The sequence below is a fragment of the Neolamprologus multifasciatus genome, chromosome 9 (assembly GCF_963576455.1).
Source record: "Neolamprologus multifasciatus chromosome 9, fNeoMul1.2, whole genome shotgun sequence".
In the NCBI taxonomy this organism is placed as follows: domain Eukaryota; kingdom Metazoa; phylum Chordata; class Actinopteri; order Cichliformes; family Cichlidae; genus Neolamprologus; species Neolamprologus multifasciatus.
Window position 1 is genome coordinate 14,750,520 of NC_140447.1, and position 20,188 is coordinate 14,770,707.

Here is a 20,188-nt window from a genome sequence, read left to right on the forward strand (position 1 = left end):
CTCCCATCAATCTCGCTTTTAGCTTTTCTTTGCTCTGCTGCTAATGCAGATCCCCTGACTAATACTTTAGAATTGTCATTTATCTATCTGCAGGAAATGGGAAAAAATGGAAACATTCATTGACAATGTAAAAACAGAGCTGCTAGAAAAGCTTTAATGGACCAAAGACTAAAGCACAACCTTTCTTCCCCTCACCATCGCACTTTTCATGCTCATTTATCTTTCGCTCTCATGTCTGCTCTTATAAATGCTTTCCCATCAATGTTTAAGGCTTTCTTTTATAACAAAGCCAAAATGCTATCTGCAACTTGAAACACCACCTTGAGATTACTCTCTCCTAAAGCAAATTTATGTAAATTCCATAACTGCGAAACAAGAAATATCCAGTAAAGCCTGTATCCCTCCCAGTTTCCCCAGTATGGAGGAAAAAATGCAAAAGCATAGAAAGAAAAAAATATATATACTTCAGGTTTCATCATCAATTTCTCACAGCAAAATGTGAATCACCTGGGGGAAAAAAGCTCTTTTTTGGGGGGGATTTTGGACCCTCGGGTGTAAAAAGTGCATTTAGGCTTGGCTGAGAAAGTGTGGAGAAATAAAATGTCCTTTGGGTTTGTGACTTTGTTGCAGCAGTGGGCTTGATGTTGTTAAAAAGTTCACATCACTAGAAGGTCATTTCCAATCCAAAAGCCAAACCCCAGCCGGCTATGGTAAAAAGTCGAGGAAAGGAAGAGAGGATAAAGAGGCGACACAAAGGAGGGGGAAAAGAGAGCACGATGCACAGGCGGGGGTAGGTGAGGTGGAGAAAGAGGAGGAGAAGATTTGTCAGTCTTGTCTCTTAATTGGCTGGAGGTGTACAGAGAACAAAAGGCAAACTCAACCAGCCGTGACTTTTCAGATAACCCTTCGACACACAAACACTCACCTTCCCACCCACCCCCCACACACAAACAGACACACACAAGAGGAGGTGCGTGGCCTTTCCTGCACTTCGTTTCAAAGAAATGTCACCTTGGGATTCTCTTAAAAGTGCCAGACAGCATAAATACTACAAACACGCGTGCACACGTGTGCACACACGTACAGAGTATCCAAAACACATAAGCTGGCACAAAGATATTCCAGAAATAAGTATTTATAATTAAAATGATGAAATGTAAAAGGCTAACTGTGCACACTAGGGATTTTAAAATGCAGACATCCAGGGGCTGTTCTTATATCCTCCTCAGAGAGTCTAGATAAGTATTTCCTCCAAGAGATTAAACTAAGGAAGCCATATAAATATATTCTAAAAGTGTATCGCTATACTGTGCACTTGGGTAAAAAAAACTTACACCTTTAATAGCAAGTGACAAATTTATCCACAAAATTATAACACCGGGGGTGTATGTGATTTGGTTGCTTCTGCATCATTCTGCGGATTATTTGCACACCCGGAGAAATCTCTAGCCTAAATCTTGGATTTGTACAGTGAGCAAATGCAACATTGCAGCCTGTAACGCTTATCTAACATGCTTGAGTAAACATTTGTTTCAATGAATGCTTCAAAACTGCTGATAGCTTCCTGACATGAGTGAGTGTCTCTTGACTGATGTCGGTCTCCGTGCGTTACTGACTTTCAAGCTGTACACAAATAGAAAATCAACAGCAGTTCTATCTATGCACAAATAATGCACGTGTGTGAGAATGTCAAGTACATACAAACATACCCTGTGCACACAAGCATGCAGCAAAAGTACGCCTCTGCAGTTGAACAAGATGATTGTAGTGCTTTAGACAACAATAAATGAGATGTGACTCAAATGTGCTTTAATGTAATAAATATTTTTGATAAAATATGCTAGACAATTCATTGGAGACCATCACAAGTTGAAAGAGTGCCTTCAAATTATTTATTTCGTATGTCAATGGCAAAACTACAAACTGGGTCAGTTTAATGGAGAGAAACAGCGAGTACGTGCTGAAAGGCAGAAAGCTGCGAATATGCACTCATTGCCTACTATATTAGCTTCTTAACATGAATATCGAATCAGCTAATCAAGTCAGGCATTCAAGATGACCTGCTGAAGTTCAAACTGAACATCAGAATGAAGAAGAAAGGTGACTGAAGGGAGTTTAGACAGTAGAAGTTCAGAAAAACACTGCCTGGTCTGGGTCTGATGAGACACCTGACCACTCCTTAGTATCAAGCGAACATTGTTTAAACACCACAGACTCATATTGTTGCCGACCAAGTCCATTCCTTAATAACCAGTGTATACCGATCTTCTGATGGATGCTTCCAACAGGATAAGACATCCTGTCACAAAACTCAACTCTACTCAAATGGCCTCCACAATCATCAGATCTGGTGCAATATGGCAGCCTCGCTTCTGTCAGTCTGCCCCAGGGCAGCTGTGGCTACAACTGTAGCTTGCCATCACCAGTGTGTGAATGTGAGAGTGAATGGGTGGATGACTGGGTGTGTAAAGCGCTTTGGGGTCCCTAGGGGGGACTAGTAAAAGCGCTATACAAATACAGGCCATTTACCATATCTCAGTCGAATAGAGCACCTAAGGGATGTGGTGGAATGGGAGATTGACATCATGGATGACAAATCTGAAAAATTAAAGCATTTCTGAATCCAAAAGGGGGTCCAATCTGGTACTAGTGAGGCGTACCTAATGAAGTGGCTTGTGAGTGCACAGCTCTTTATCATAAGACACTTTTAAAACAACTTCTGTAAATATCATAATTGTTGTTTTCAGTCATACTCAAGTCAATTAAAGTTAACTTACTAATTACTTTAGATCAATTGAGTACAAGCTTGAGATTGTGATTATATTTTATGATCTGATTTAAATCCCTATATTTAGCTCACTCTCAATATAACTGAGAGACAAACTATAAGCATGCAGCTTAATCGTAACATTAGCATTAATAAATGCTCAGCCTAGAGCCAACACAGTAACTGATGAACAGAGGCAAGCAAACAAGTTTTGTTGTTGTTGTTGTTGCTTTATTCAATTAATATCAGCCTATTTATAGCAAACTGTTCCCAAAATGTTCCCATTTTCAGTTAAACCTTCATTTCCTTCTGTTTCTTACTTTGTTGCTAAGAATTTCACGTTCATACAAAATAAACCCAGTAACATTCCACTCTATGAACTGTGAGGCATACACAAGAAGAGAGATCAGCAGTATAGCTATCCAAACAGTAGCAGGTTGAAGTAGAGTGGTTATAAAAAAATGGCAACACTTCAAGAAATGACTCCAAGAATGCAACAAATGCCACAGAGCACCAAGACTGATTAAAAGGACAATTTTTCTAGGACTCAGACCTCAGATTCATCTATATCTTATCAGTAAAACTACACACAGTGTGTACCTGTGATAGTTAGATGCCAAGGAATCCAGAAAGCATGAGAAAAGCCAGACCTCAGACAATGCTCAGCATACTGTGGATTTAACATTTTATCATATCTTTTAGTTGAAGAATAATATTTCTAACCTGGGTCAAATTTTCATAAAATGTATTAACTCACCACCAATGACCCGAATTTTACTCTTCTACTCCATTATGTTATACGTTGCTTTATAAAGTAATCGGTGGTTCACTGAAACAGATGCAGCAAACATTTATTGAAACACAGTATAAGGTGAATACAACTCAAACGAACTTGAAAGTTGATATTTGGCATGATGACTTTTATTCTTCAAAACAGCCTGAACTCTCTTAGGCAAGCTTTCTTCTTTAAGTAGTCTTCGTGAATCTTTCTCCAGGCTTCTTGAAGGTTGTTTCAAAAGGCTTTTATTCTGCTCTGTCAAGGTGATCCCACACTGCTCCAATAATTTTGAGGTCCTGGCTTCTTCATAACATATTTTCCATTGGGTATTGTATGTTATCTGACTGTACATCCCTATTTCCATCAGTTTCGACAAGATCTTCAACACTACTGACTGAAAGGCAGCTCAAACCATGACAGAGCCATGACAATTCTTAATTTTGGCTTTCAGTTGTTCAGTTTCCTTAAACTTTTTAAGAGAAAACCGCACACCATGCTGTAATATGCCAAGTTTATGTTCAATAGCTTTTTGGAATTCACCTTGTTAAGGCAAAAATATTATTTTATGTCTGTCAAACTGAGTTATCTTTTGCATTTTTCATGGACTGAACTAAACAAATGGAAACAAATGTGTGTGTTATGTGTAGACACAACACTGATTCATTCTTTAGGTAGGTAACAAAAAAAAATGCCTGGCTCCTTGGATGCAAAACATGAAGAAATGAGGGGAACCCTCGAGACTTTTGCACAGTACCGAACTTTTGCAAAGCTTATTTTCCATTTCTGTTCATGTGGTCAGTAAGGTGGATTATTCTACTTTGTGTTCCTGGTTAGGTCAAAGCACGGTATTAACAGTGGAATTCACGGTAGAGCTGTTGCAGCTGACTGCATTAGATTTTAGCTAATAAAATGAGTACAGTTGTCAGGAATTACATGGAACTAATAAATGTAACTCGAGCCTGAGGAAAGTACAAGTGTCTGCTGTCTGTTCTACAGGCCAAATTGTTGTACGATCCCGTTGACCTTTACAGGTCTGGTAATAACCTGCCCTTCGGCTCACATCAGCTTTCCTTCCTCGAAGCTCATACCACCAGAGAGCTCACATAAACCTTGACCTGAGAGCAGTGGCTAAAGGCAGATATAACCAGCTTCCTTCTCAGGTCTGTAGGGCAGCCAGCCATCTGGAGAGTTTCTTTTTAGGAGCATCACTGGGTACAGAATATGTCAGATTATCATTAGGGTTATGGATTCTATTGTAACGTGTTAGCATGCCTTTGGAAATGAGATAATAAATGTGCTATGTACTGAACTTAGACATATTTAATATGGATCTAAAATGTTTTGTTGGAACAAGGAGAATTTATGTGGTGTCAGGCATTTCATTCAGACGCAAGAAAGATTATTAGATTTTAGAAAGATCAAACTTAATTAAACCACCCCTTTAAAGCAAAAACATCAAAAAACCCTTTCAGCAAAAGAGAAGGGAAGGCATGTCTCATACATATGTACACTGTTGTCATGAAAGTGCAAGTGATTTGTTTTTGAGTTCTAATTCCCCAAAGACGGTGTGTCGGAGTGAGTGGGAGAAGCAGAGGGAGGAAGACAAGTGTGACAGTGATGCGAGTAAGCGTGAATTTTGATCAGATGCATTGCGATCGTCTGTGTGTGGGTGGGTGCCCCACACAAGAGTATAGTTTGTGTATGACAAAACAACAACAACCACTGAAAAAAAGAAGACGTATGCATCTGTGCATGAACCTTCAGATTTGATTGATTGTGTGCATGTGTTTTTCTGGTGAGGGAATGTGAGTTTGAAAGGCAGTACCTGAGGGCAGCAGGCAGTCCAAAGGTGTCATCTTTTCATCCATGGCTAGGATCCACAGCAGCCTGTCTTCAATCAGTCGACTCACTTGGACTTGAGGAGAACAGGGCATATGTTGCTGCTATTCTTCCTTTTGTCCGTCTGTTTTCTACTTTTATTCTTTGCTTGTAAGCCGACAAAGAAAGAAAGTCATTTAAATGTCTACCTCTGACCAGGCTTGTACTGAACTATTAATTCTCCCTAAAACAAGCAAACTGATTAAAAATACAAACATCCACATGGAAGCTATGCAACTTCAAGGTTTACACGCATGTTTCAACACACAATACCGACACAACAGGGTTGCAACTAATAATTATTTTTCTTTGCTAATATATCTGTCTTCTTTGACTGATGGGTCATGTGGACTTGGCTGAAAATGTAAAAACCTATTGTCAAAATTTTCAGCAAATTTGCCTCAGTCTTCTTGTTTATGTCAATAATCTTCTGGTTTAACAACAATGAAAAACTGATGTGATTTTTTTTTTTTAATTTACTTGCTGATTAATTTAATCAATTAATCAAGCACAATACCTGTGAAAAATATAACACCATCTGTACTAAAGAGGAACTAAAGTTAAAAATGGAGCCCAGGTAGTTATTGATTGACTAATCTGTTAACAGAAATCTTAACACCCAACCTTTTTTCTCAAATGTGTGGCTCTTGCATATCTGATGTGACAGCAAACTGAATATCTTTTGGGCAGGCTGGAATGTTTGAAGGTCATAATATATGACAGATTTATTAAAGGAAAATTAAAAGCTGTGACTCTGTAAACCGTACCTTATATGAAAAAAGGAAGTAACAACCCTGTAGATAACCAGGGTATATAAAAGCCCAAAAAGGCTAAATACTCCTGAAACCTCACGAACCAGCTGATGACAGCACTAAAACAAATACATACTTCACCTGAATCTGCTCACCTTCCAGCTTTAGCAACCGAAGCAGAGCAAACTACGAAAAAAAAGTGCAGCAGGGTTTAATGATCATTATAGTACTCTGAACTCAGCTGAACCTACGCCAGTAATTCTAGGGGGTTTTGGGTTTAGGGAAGTTACGCAAATTTGCGCAGGTTAGTAAATCTAGTGTTAACAGCTAGCCCTCGATAACGATCAGACCCTCCCCTCACGGTGGACTCTCAAAGATATAGTGCAGGCAGTTTTTTACTTTCTCTTTCTAAAATGGATTTGTTGTTTAATAGTGGGAAGTTTTCCTGTCTTTCTCCCTCATTTCTCTCTCTCTTTAATACTCCATACACACTCTGGACTGAATGAAAGTACATTGCATCGTCTCGTTGCTTCTTTAATACTAACCGACAAAGAAAATTAGCTCTTGTCACATATTAACACAGCCCTTCTCTTAAGTGCTCGACCTAAAGATCGTTCATTCATTTTCACAAGCATTTCTCCCACTTCACGTTGCACGTGAAGTGGGAGAAACGTGACGAAGAGAAGTCCTCCCGTCACAGACACAACAGTCCGACTTCAACAAAAGCGACACATAAACACTCTGACTTCACACTGTGAAGCTATCAGTGCTTTACTGTGAAAGAAATCCTTGATACACTCACAGACTTAAGCCGCTTCCGCCATTGATGGAATAAACAGTCAACGAGAGGGAAGGATGCGTGCAGAGAGGGGAATGAACGGCGGCTCGTGTTTGTTATGGTGACTCCTAGAGGCCAAGCGTGGAAATGGCGCTTCTTTGTGCTCTCAAATGGGAATTCTCCAAGGTAGTCCCAGGGTTTCTTAAGGAAACCTGAACAATTATAAATAATTTAACCTGACAGTTTGATTTATTTCTTTTTTTCATTTTTTTTTTTACTATATAAGAGGAAATAACTGCTGTTCTCTCTCCTGTAAGTTTACCTGCACTATCCATGCTATAAGGGCAGCGAAAAGATGTCAAATTTAATAACTACACAACAAAACAGCTGTGTTTTTCATTAAAGGTGGCAAAACAAATCACATTCAAAAGCTTGCTGTGCTGTCATATTGTGTTTGCATGTGGCGTTATATGTAAAATTTAAAAATGTTAAAATGTCAGGGACCCCTGAAGCAAATCTGCACTATTGTCAACGACCCGTGCTTTAGTTTAATGAAGCATTAATAGTCTGACATTTACATGCTTCATTGATTTAGCAGGTGTGGTCCTGCTTTAAGAAAGTACAGCAAGGTGGTGGATTAAGCCGTATCCCAGTGTCTATCAGTGTCTATCATGCTGCAATTCAAAGGTAGACATGAATGATTTTGAAAATTTGAAACATTTACATCAGTTCTCATGTCTTTATGAGATGTATAGCAAGATATGATAAAACATTTCTGTTTTTTCGATTGCTTTTTGGCTGTTAAGGTTTCTTAGACATGTAGATTTATTGGTTTAGTGGTTAAGTAGGTCAGGGTAATTGAAATAATGCTTCAACGTTAATTTATAGCACCCAGTTACACCCACACCCTATCACTTAGCTTTCCCTCTGCTGTTCTCGTAGACAGGGGCACCAAATCTCACACTTGCTGTGCAAAAAAAAATGCACAAGCAAAACACAGAAAGGTAAACACACAAAACAAGCACACATACACACACGAATGCGAGCAATAGACTGATGGTGTATGCCTCAGATATCTCCAGACGGCAGTAGAAGCACTGTAAAGTGAGCAACCAAATCTTTCTCAAGGTGAAGCCACTCCAGAGGCTCGTTAAAACAAACATTGTCTCATCAATCAGCAGTTGTTCTGTCTCCCTGACACGCCGCACATGCAATGTACACACTCGAAGTTTTGCACAAACATGTATGTGTAAGTCACACGCACGTGCACACATGTGCTACGGGAAGTCATTCATTCTGTGGGCATGCATTATAAATGCATCTATGAATAAATTCCTGGCTCAGTGCATTCTTCATTGGAAAGGATTTCTTTTACAAGCCTACACCCACTGAATGTTTGATCAGATCTCTCTTTCACAGTGCATCCATCTAACCAATCCGCCTCGTTCTTGGACATCAGTCTTTCCAATATTTACTACTATTTCCCTTCCTTTCTCGTTTAGCATTTTTTTTCCTGTTTAAACTTTTTTTTTTGACCCTACACTTCCCCCTCTGAAACACTTTTACTGCTTAGAATTCCCTGATATTTTTTTCAGCTTGACTATTTGTAGGTAGTAACAAAAAGTGGGTCAGTGGTGAACTAGATAAAGATGACAATGCAGCCACTTTCTCATGAGCAGTTGAGGTGCGCGGCTATAATGAAACAAGTGATTGATAGACGCTGAATATTTAACAGCTGACGCTACACTGACAACTTTTCTGTCAGTCATTAGAAACTCAGCATGTCACCAACCCGGCACTCTTAGCTCAGGTTGTAAAGAAGGCAGGGATTGCATTCTTTAAAGTGTATTTCAAAGTTGACTGCCAATCTCAGGATTTCCAGTGATGGCAAATAAATCAGTTTTTTTCTGGATTTTGAAGAAACGTTTAATGCAATGGCTTCCTTTGCATTGTACATATTGTAAATATTGAGAAGCTCCACCTGCATTGTAAGAAAATTCATTAAATACATTTTTAAATGAGCAAACACTCCATTCAGTGACTACAGTTTAAAACGACACACAAAGAAAATTAGCTCCATCTATAATTTATACAACAGAAATATGAGCAGATGTATTCTTCTGAGTACCCTCATCATTTCATCTCTTGGTTTCCTTGTACTTCTTGTTTCATATACAATATTTAATACGATTTTTAATCTAGACTTTGACCAGTCCATTTTGTAACCCTCAATTTCTTCTTTTTGAAGCATGCTTGGTAAATGTGCCAGCACTTGTACGATCATTATTCTGCTGAAAAGGTCCCCTTCCAGCTCAGCATCAGCTCTTGGACAGATGGCCTCACATTATCTTCACACACTTTTTGATACAATGAAAAATTCATTATTGAGCCAATGACAGCAAGCTGCCCAGTCCCCGAGGCAGTAATGCAACCCCGAAACATAAAATTTCCACCACCATGCTTAACAGTTGGTGTAAGCTATATTTGGCTTGCAACACACTTTTCTATTGTTAGTGTGGCTAAACACACTGTTTAGAGCACATTATTCCAAAAACCATGCTTTTGTTCATTAGCAAACTAACTGCATTCCCCAGTAGTTTAATGGCTACAGCTGCACAACTGACCTAAAGATTTGGGTTTCTTGGACAATTATGTTGCATCTGACAGGAAGCTCTTTGAGTTAATTTCGTGGGACAGCCATTCTTTGGCAAATTGGCATTTGCTTAAAATTGAGAGCTCTTTTAGATCTTTTTTTTTTTATTGTAGAAAAATATCTTTTGAAATCTCTTACTTGTCCCAGAGGGTTATTTAGCTCTTGGCATGATGGCAACCAATTTTCAATACTTAAGAGAATGACTTAAGTAAGACAGATTTCACATGCAGCTCCCGACCGATGTCCCTGCTATTCTGAGATTTTACACATCAAAACATCACTCAAAAATAATAATAACCCAGTCCTTCACAGATCTTGAAGTTGGGTTAATACAATCACAGATTAACTATATTGCTTGTTTGAATGTGTTTAGGAGGAAAGACAGATCTTAGAGAAGCGATTGTTACTCTCCAGCAGTCTGGGGAGGGTTATAAGACCATGTCCACACATTTGAAGTTCATCATTCTATAGTAGGAAAGATTATTCGCAAATGGAAAACATTCAAAACAGTCGCTAATCTTCTCAGGAGTGGATGCCCCAGCACATTCACACCAAGGGCAGACTTTTCTCTGAGCAATGCTCAGAGAAACAGTAAAAAACCCAAGAGCTACATTTCACTCTCTAAAGGCCTCAGTTAGCGTGTTAAATGTTAAAGTTCATGACAGTAAAATTAGGAAAAGACTGAACAAGTATGGTGTTTTTGGGACTGTTGCCAAGAAGCCTCTTCACTCTAAAAGAAGATGGCAAATTTGCATCTGAACAAACCACAAGACTTGTGGAGCAATGTCTTTTGGACAAATGAGACCATATAGTGGAAATGTTTGGGTGTAATGCACAGTCCCACACTTAGAGACCAAAAAATTCATATCAGCATAAACAGCATGTGCCAAGTGTCAAGCAGGCTGGTGGAGGGCTGATTATCTGAACATGTTTTGTAGCCACAGGACCTGGGATCCTTATAGTGATTGAGTCAACAATGAACTCCTCTGAGTATCATTATTATCAAATGTGAGGACATCTTATTTATTTACTTAAATTACATGAATGATTTCTGAATGAAATGTTACACCATTTCTGGGGGAGGGGTAGGAAATAGGAGAAGGATGCAGATTAAGTAATCTGTAGTTTTCTATATGTTGACATGTGATATCACAGAGTCCTTTAGCTGTAGATGAAGATATAACTGATTCATTTACAGCACGAAGCTCACAGCTGGCACAACTGGCTAAGAATCCCTATGATTTTCTTTCTGCTACTTTGTAAGGCAGGCGAATATCAAAATCTTGTGTCACATGCATTTTAATCATCACTTTGCCGAGGCAATTTGCATGTTTTTTTTTTTTTTTTTTTTTTTTTACAACATATTGGTTTTCTTCTAACTATCCGGCAAAGAGCGCTGTTGACAGTTTCTCACCTGCAAAACCGAGCGAGGCAACGTTTGGTTGTAAAACGCCCATGATGGCTGCCGAAGCAGAAACGAGCATGCTCTGTCATTCTTCTCTCAAATTATTGCCTGCTTTCAGATATTATGGTGAGGAACTGCTGTGGACTTTCTGATTTCATTTTCTCCTCGAGGTCACATCATGCTGAAGAGACTGTGTTTGTCTTTAGTTCAATTTAATATCTCTTATCAGTGGATACATGGGTCATAATAATGCCCCTTTGCCCCTCGGCAGAAAACACCTGTTATTCTAGCAGATAATGAAACTGAAAAGGAGAGACACTAACTGACATGCAAATCCAGACTCTCTCCCCCTCGCAGGCACTCTCTCTTCCTTTAATATTCCCTATCATTACCTTTACTTCTTTCTGTCATTTTTCTTTTGCTTGTTCTTTTTTCTTCAGTAATATGCTTTCTCTCTGTCTCTCTTTTATTCCTTTTTATCTGTCTTAACCTCATATCCCAGCTGCCTTTTTCCATAGCCGGCTCTCTTTTGTCTCTTCCTTTGCTTTCAGCTTTACTTCACTTCATTGTGCCTATCTGCTCCTTTTCTGTCCTGCTGTGGGGTTTTGTACTCATGCAACATTTTACTTCACCTATAATGATTTCTTTTTTATGGCAGATAACAACTCAAACAAGAAAGTTCAGGTTACTCAAGGGATATTACAGCTTTGCTCAGTTTGGGGTCAACTCCTCACATACTGGCTACTGTTGATGAAGTTGTAGGAGAAATGTGCATCTGAATTAGGGCTAAGTAGGCCATATTTCATCTTTATCTGCCAATTATGATGACCCATTTTTTTTTGTTAGAAATGAACAAGATAGGAGAGTGATGCAGGACAGACTTTTTTTTCCACTTGTGCCTATTGTGGAATCTGATGCCATGGTCAACAAAGGTGAAAAAAACAACACAGTTCACTGCATCTCTCTTGGATGAATTACTCTCCTCAAGCTAATAAATATCCCCTAGTGGAAAAAGACTGAGTCTAAATTACTTGAGGTACACCCGAGCTCTGAGGAATGGGTCACTGAGAACAAGGAGGGCATATTACAGGTGACTGGCTGCTCTTACATGGGCAGGGTGGGTATTATCGACTACTTGGCAGCTTCTTCCCTCTGGCATCACCTTGCTGTACTTAATTCCACAGAGGCTTCCTATCATATATCCAGGGGAAGACTTTTTCCCCATCTTATTTGTCACAATATCATTGCCTAAGGGCTGGCGTCTCTCACCTGCCTGTTCAGAAGCAGCACGGATAAAGACCAAGCATGAGGTGGCATCATTCCAGCAGCTATAAACTCATATGTTTTGAGCAAGCCAATATGTGTGCTCTTAGTGAGTACTGGGACTGACGTCTGAGTGTGTACATTTTTTTTCCACATGTAAAGCCAAAAATGACAGCCCAGAGTTATTAATAACTCATGCCTCTGATTCTACACATCTGCCCTGAGGGGATGGTACCCACTGAGGTATACATGAGCTCGTGGTGTAATATGTACAGTGAGGTTTAAAGAGGAAAAGGGCAGTAGACATCTATCATCTGAAAAATTTATATTTTCACTTACACAGACTGAGACAGACTTCTGCAAAGGTCGATATCACAGTCAGAGCACATCATCTGTCGCCTAAGGGTTAGAAAACAAACAAAAAACAGAGATGACCACGTTTGGACTGACCTCCCAGAAACTTCTGGAGGTGCTCACAGGGGAGCTTCTGAGGGCTTTGCCAGGTGCTGTGAGAAATGATGCAGATGGTGTCTGGCGATGCCACGGGGGAGGAGATTTCTGAACTCCCTGCAGTGCAAATACCAGTTGAAACTGGGGTTTGGCACAGGGTAATGGAGGCAAACTCTGAGTGCATGGGTTATTTTAGACAGATGCAGAGGACAGGGTTTCTCCACAGCATGTGTTAGGGTCGTGAAGGCACATTGGTCTTGATTAAAGGTTCATAGCAAAACCTGTATTTGCAACAAACACCTTTTAATACTGTGTCAAAATTGCTACACATGCAAAATATCTAATATTGACATTTCTTTATTATTTTCCCTAACTGAAAGTAAAGTTAATGTTTGTCAATATGTTATAAGTTAAACACCTTGCATGGACCACCAGTGGCAGGAGGGCACCAGCTCTCCTTTGGAGGTCAAAAAACTTGCACACGGCTGTAATTTCAGAAAATAGCTGAAAAGTGTTGCACAGTTTAACTGTGTAGCTTGACTGCCTGCAGGTTACATGTATTTGTACTTGCTCAGTGCTTAGTGTGATAGGCTGGAGGTAAACTTTGTAGGCGTCATCAGGCACATGTACTGTGTTCTCCATGTAAAAAGACCAAAGTCGTCTATTGAATTTTCTGTTGCTAGGCCAAGTTGCCCACTTGGGTGATGCACACGATAAGGATGAGTGTTTAGGTCTGGGGCTGTGCTCAAAGAGATGGTCTCAGCTTGCCTAAGGGTGAAGATATATATTTTTACACTTAAAATTATACTGTCACAGGGAGAATACTTTTGCAGGTTGTGAAATGAATTCATGTATAATATATACCGAGACAAGGTCCAACATTTCTACATTTCATTGCCAGTGCTGCTTCCTCTAACATTGTGGATTTGGGGCATTTTCTGTGTGTGTTTTGCATTTTGCTTGATTAATCTGGTTAAACTGTTTTTCCCTCCATGTGATTTACATTTGTACAGGCATTTTTGAGTTGATGCAAAGTGTACTCGTTTCATTGTGTTCTTGCTGTATATTTCACCAAAATTCATCAGTATTTTTCTATAGATGCTTCCACCCATATCACTTTCCCTCACACAGTCTATTTATCTTATTTCCGTAGTGTTTTCTCTTTTCCCCTTCCTACTTCATTCTTTCTCTAAAGCACAATTGATCTTTCTCTCTCTTGCCTGCCCAGTCTCTTGGGTTCTGTGTTGTCTAAACACACAGACCAACTGAAACTCTGACAATGAATCAATCAGTTTAATGAATGAACTGTCCTCGTCTCTCTGTTGCCATTCTTCTGAAGGACTATTTGCACAACCCTTCCTGCTCTGGCATTGTCCTTCTTAATTTTCAACCTTCTCTTTGAACAGATCCAAAAATACCTCAGACAAATGCATTTTTTAAGGAGAAAAGACCACCTGTCCTTGAGCACATTTCTCACCAACACTAACCTCCACAAGTGGTATGAAAATATTGAAGTAGGTCTACAGTATTTTTCTTTACTGCTAATGCCCACTTACCTTATGGGTTCAGTAAGTGAAGGTAGAAAATTAGGCCACCAAGAGCAGTCGGCAACCACCGGTTTCATAGGAAAAAAATCGTGCATTTTCTGACTGTTTGCCAAGTGGTTGCTTAAGAATATTGCCAGTGAAACTGGTCACAAAAAGATATACATTTCTAGACTGAAAACCTCGTGATTCCTTTGGTTGCTAGCCGATTGCTACAGTTACTTGTAGTCTGTATGAAAGACGCTGACTTGTTTGCAGACTTTTGCCAGCTACTCTGCTAGCAGTGGGAAAGGAGATTGTTTCCTTTCAAAGTAAAAGTTACATCCTTCAAAATGTGTGTTGACCAGACACAATTTTTACTTTGAACACGGCCATTCTCCACAGTCTTTTCAAAGAAGTCAGCATCTTTCATGCAAATTATGTGTGGCCATGGCAACCTGCTAGTTGCAATCATCAGCAATCATAGGAAATGTTTTTTGGTGCAATGGCAAACGGATGAAGTCAGGCAGGAATCTCTATGAACAATATTTGCAGATGACACTGTGATCTGTATTGAGAGTATGGAGAAGGCAACAGAAACCCTGGAGAGTTGGAGGGAGGAAAGAAGAAAGTCAGTAGAAGCAAGAAACAGGAGCAGAGGTAATGAAGGTGGATGAGTTCAAAAACCTTGGGCCGCCTATCCAAAGCAATGATCAGTGCACAAATGAGTGGATGGAGACAAGTGTCGGGTGATTTCCAACAGAAGGATAGCAGCAAGAGTGAAAAGGAAGGTATACAGCATGGTAGCAAGACCTGCTGTAATTTATAATTTGAAGACAGTGGCAGTGACAAATTGACAGGAGGCTGAGCTGGAGGTGGCAGAGTTGAAGAAGGTCTAAGGTTTTCTTTGGGAGTGCCAGGAGGGACAGGATTTGAAATGTGTATATTAGACGGACAGGTTGAGCGGTTTGGAGACAAAGTCAGAGAGGCAGGGGTGAAGCAGTTTGGACATGTGCAGAAAAGGGTTAGCGGATATACTAGAAAAAGGATGCTAAAGATGGAGCTGCCATGCAGGAAGAAAAGAAGATGACCACATTGTTTGTTTTTCATGTACAAACACTTTCATACATCTAAGTAGGATCAAATATATAAAGTTATTTAAAGATTTGTGTGAATTCTGATGATCTACTAGTTATTAGAGGATGTTAAGCAGTTCTTTACTGCATTTTACTTGGCAGCTCTAGTATGGTCATGTAAAACAAATAAGAAATGCAAAATGCAAACTATAAGCCCAGACTTCAGATGGAGGTCATGTCTAAAAGTCTGAGAAAGATCCACTTTAGAAATCCTCAGTGATTTCACTGGAAAGCACAGCAAGATATCGAGGAAGACTATGGGAAACTATACAGTTTGTGTCCCCGTAGGAGGGTGCATTTGTGGGATGGTGAACATACACATAAAGGGTATACCCTGACATTAGAGATTGTTGCTGACAGCACAAACTCAGCTGGAGGTTAGATGACAACATTTGAAGTGAATGCCAACAGAGTCAACAAAGTTTGTGAAATTCTAAGAACATTTAACCAACTGATTGATCTCTAGGGACACTAGTTTTCCTTTTTTTCATTTACACAGTCACAAAATGCATCTGCAATACAACCTCACAGCAGTTTGTTAAATATTCATAAAGTTAAATCTAGTTGTGTTCAAGGACACAAACTGTAGGGCTTCTAGTTTGAGTCACAGAGTCCACCCTAGGAGGAGGAGGAGGTGGCAGCGATGCAAGCCGGGTTCATTGCTGGACCATTATTTTTACACACTGACTGATGTTTTCTTGTCACTGACTGTCTGGTTAAATTTAGCCATCAACATTATTTGGTTATTAGCAACAATTGACTTCATCAACAACACCCATTGTTGACGGCTCTATTTCCCCAGCGGCCTGGAAAAGGAAAAAAAGTTTTTTACTTTCAAAGCCATGAAATTACTCACTGTTGCCTGTCTGCTTATCACTATTGAACTAAATTTGTCATCTTAGTCAAACCTTGAGTGATGGATAATTACCGTGGAGTGTATCGCTTTGGCATCTTCATTATCAAGTATTCAAATAATCAAACAAAAATGTGACAACAAACCTCCTGACACCATGTTTCTGTCCTCCAGGGAGGATGAGTTTCTTATTTTTCTTAACTTTTCTGCCCTCTTTCATGGGTGAAGGGAGCATAAAAGATCATTATTTCTTTCCTGTCACACTGAGTGAAGCACTATAATCTCAGGAGAGGCTGCTTTTTTATTATTTGTATGCGTTTGTATTAATGCTCTGTGGGAAATTCACAAGTATTTGAGAGAGAGAGAAAAAAAAAAGACACTTACATGTTGCTTCCCTTTCAGATCTTATAACATAGTCGCTGTAGATATACAATAAAATCACTAAAAAGACAAAAGAAAGAGAGGACTAAAGAAATGTAGACCTCATGTGAAAGCGAGACACATAAAATAAAACGCTGACTTGGCCTATCAACTTTTTGTCTCAGTTTACTGAGATGTTGCGTTCTTCACTCTCATATTGGTATCTATTCTGGGTTGGATCTGGGTTACACTGTTCTTATTAGCTGGGTTCCCAAAGCAAGATGATTTTCTGTGGCATAATGGAACCATTTGATTTCCCTAAAACCAAATCCTCAGTCACAGTTGCGCACCAGGAAACCTTAAGTAAAAGTTAATTAAAAGATTTTCCAACAGTTCCAGGTCTGGATTACATTTCAGAACACGGGATAGACGGATCTCTGAGTCTGTTAGCTGAAACTCTGAAAATCCTTCTTTTTCACACAGTGTGTGAAACTTTGCTCTGCTGCATACTCACACTCATTCCACCCAGTCATACAAGAGGGTGTTAAGTATACACACAGAACAGACTTTTACTATTCGAACCTGAGTGGAACAGATGAGGATCAAGTACCTTGCCCAAGGAGACTCTTTAAATGACACCTTTTTCAAGGTAGAATAAAGAAATGCTTCTCCTCTTCCCTGTCCAGATTTTCACAGCTTGTTCAGGGATTCAAACGGGTAATCTTGTGGTCCTGAGCTCGGGTCTCTAATCTTCTGGTTAGTGCTGCCTGAATTTATGTGGAGGAAGTGTCAGGGTAAAAGAGCGGGGACCTGAGAAATCCTCTTTCCATCCCAGCAAGGAAGAACTTGTGACAGAACAGCAATGAAATAACTTCTCATCATAAAATATGTCCTTCAGCTATGGCATAAATCTTCAATTGGTATGTGGACACACAGCTTCAGCTCCAAACTCAGCAAAGTATAATTTGAAGACTTTCTAGTTTAAGTGTAGGAGGTGCCTGTGATTACGTTGGTTTGAATCTCAGCTTCTATGGAGCCTTAAATCGAATTTACCTACACCCCACCTCTTGCTGGTAAAATATTATACTAGTGGTATGTTGGATGTGGCTTTTGCTGCAAACTAAATATACTGTCAGAGAGAGAAAAAAAGAAAGAAGTGTTTTGAGCCTAAATTTAAAGAGTTTAAGACGCAGGCAATGAACATTTGTCTTTTCGGAAAAAAAAGTATGTCTGCAATGTCTATGGTATTTATGATAAAGCAAAAAAAAAGTATTTATTTCACCGTCATGCACTCATTAAATAACTGCGTGCCTCTTTTTGGCGATGCGCATACACTCTAGAGAAAGCATTTGTGCAAGCTGGAAGATGCACAGAGCCACATACTGAAATTTTTAATCTGCCGTTGTTTGAAAAGGATATAAAGGTTATTTCTTCCTCTACTCAATAAGACCCTCTGGCTTAAATCGGGACTCTTGATGACATCATTACAGAGAGCAAAGGATTACTTGGGTTTATTCAGTGTGTTCACCTCAACAGTGCTTTGTCAGCATCGGTAGGGGAGGCAATTCAGATTTGCTTTTTAGTCGGCTGTGCTGGTTCGAGGTCCATGCTTAACCCGGTAATAACAGGTATTTACAGGGTAAAGCACAAAGGAAATAACACGCAAGGAATTTTATTGGATTTGTTGATATCCAAGGTTTTTTAAAGAAGATCTGGTTTGAAAAGCTCGGGGGAGTAAATTTGAAAACTAGCAATATTCAGACTAATCAGCTTTTTTCAGACAAGCATCGGGGCAGTTTAAAAAGTCAAGCATAGAACAGATGGTAGAAAAGATGCAGAAAAGACGCAAGAGCCATTCAGGACACAACCAAGATACTTGAAGTGATGTTGTTTTGCTTGTCCTGAACTTTACACTGAAGTTCAGAGCTAAAATTGGAATTTTCTTTTAGTTCAATTCACGTTTTTGTAGCAGATAAGAGGGGAAAAATAGAGATTAAGAAAAGATGGAAGAAAGGGAGAAAGGAACGGAAGGAGAGAAGAAAAAAGATTTCTTTTGTCAGATACAGAGTGGAATACATTATCCCTCAAGAGCTGCTGTTGGGGCTAGATTTAACCTACAAGCAATCTTCCTGGAGAGTGTCTGCATTCTGTGTGTGTGTGGTATGCTGCTCTGCAGTCTCTTGGGGCAAGCCTTTCATCCCTCAGAACAACATACCACACACAGTCTCTGCTCTCGGTCTTTCGCTTCTCTCTTGTATGCTTTCTATCTCACAAATGCAAAAACTCACACATACACCCTCATTCACTCGGCTGCCTTCCAACTTCTCATATTACACTTACACATATTCTCACATTCTCCCTTAAAGACAGTACATCTTGTGGAATAAGACCTTAGGGCTCACATATTATTTTCTGATCTTATAATATGAACTGCCCTCTTTCAGTTCCTACATTAGAAGGGACGTCACTGGACAGATGTTTTGTAAAACAGTTAAAAAAACATTTAAAAAAACTTATTTAGATTAATCAGCCTTTGCAGATGTTGGTACTATGTAATTTTGCTGGCTTTTACGCCTAAAGTTGTCTAATAGCATTTGGAAATCTTTGGGGGAGTCAGTTTTAAAACTTTAACAGGAACTTTTTTCCATGTGTAAAGGAGCGGTGACAGTTGTGTCACTGCTGGTTTTTATGGGTTAAAACACATTCTTAGCTGCTCAAATGTTTACAGCATGATTACATGTGTTTATCGCTGTCTTGTTGGAGCTGAAAACATAGTAATACTGGGATGAATTCTGACACTGTAACAGAGTGGTGATATCTGGGCACTTTCTGTGAGAATCAATAGAAACTGAAGCACCAAACATGATAAGACTATCATTTTAGGACCATGATTCCCCCTGTCAGTAAGCATTTTCCCAAGAGGCTTCCAACTAAAGCTTGGTCCAAGTCAAATAAGACACATAAATCTTACCTATTTTTCAGCCCATCTTGACATCTTTTTTCTACTGTACATAAAGGAAATGTAATACCTATGGATTTTTTGTTAATGTTGCTGAACCCCATATTCAGCTATTGATTTTTCACCTGCATTTTGCTTTTTGCCCTTGTTAGTATAATGTTGCAGTCCTTTCTTAGAGGGAAATATATGGCTGCTACGAACAGATGCTTTGTTGTCCACTGTGGAATTCTAAGGACACTCAGGATTTATACAACATTTAATTTAAATTTTTTTTGGACTTACTATTGGAATATGTCAAAAGTGTTTTTCTTTTCTTCTACCTATTTGCTCTCAGGTTGCGAAAATAAATAGAAAAAAATGGCATTTTTAGTAAAATGTAATGCCATGCTGCATTACAGTTACTTGTTTCAGCATCCTTTCAGCACGTATTTCATGACTTCACTGTGAAGGTGTTTAGAACAACATCATGCACTCTCACACACGCACATACACACACCAGATCACACAGGATTTTCTTTCCTGTAGTGCAACAGATGCCATCGAATGTCTGCTATATGATATTAATTAGAAAAACAATGATGCGAGAAAGCGTTTGAGCGGATGGCTGCCTGGTTTTCAGACTCATGGCATAGC

At 39.3% G+C, this 20,188-nt stretch overlaps 1 protein-coding gene across 6 annotated transcripts in view; it reads right to left on the minus strand.

The window, feature by feature from the left end:
- Positions 1–7,096, minus strand: part of tpk1 (thiamin pyrophosphokinase 1) — an 84,464-nt gene extending 77,368 nt beyond the window's left edge. Inside the window, exons 1-3 of one of the 6 annotated variants that reach the window (XM_085173199.1) lie at positions 6,978–7,058; positions 6,331–6,361; positions 5,371–5,531 (exon numbers count right to left, since the gene is read on the minus strand). In XM_085173199.1, coding sequence (XP_085029325.1) covers positions 5,371–5,479 — 109 coding nt within the window. In that variant the 5' untranslated portion in view covers positions 5,480–5,531; positions 6,331–6,361; positions 6,978–7,058. Of the gene's footprint in view, positions 1–5,370 lie in introns of all 6 variants that reach the window. The other 5 variants (XM_085173200.1, XM_085173197.1, XM_085173198.1 and 2 more) reach the window with 5 other exon arrangements.
- Positions 7,097–20,188: the final 13,092 nt, after the last annotated feature.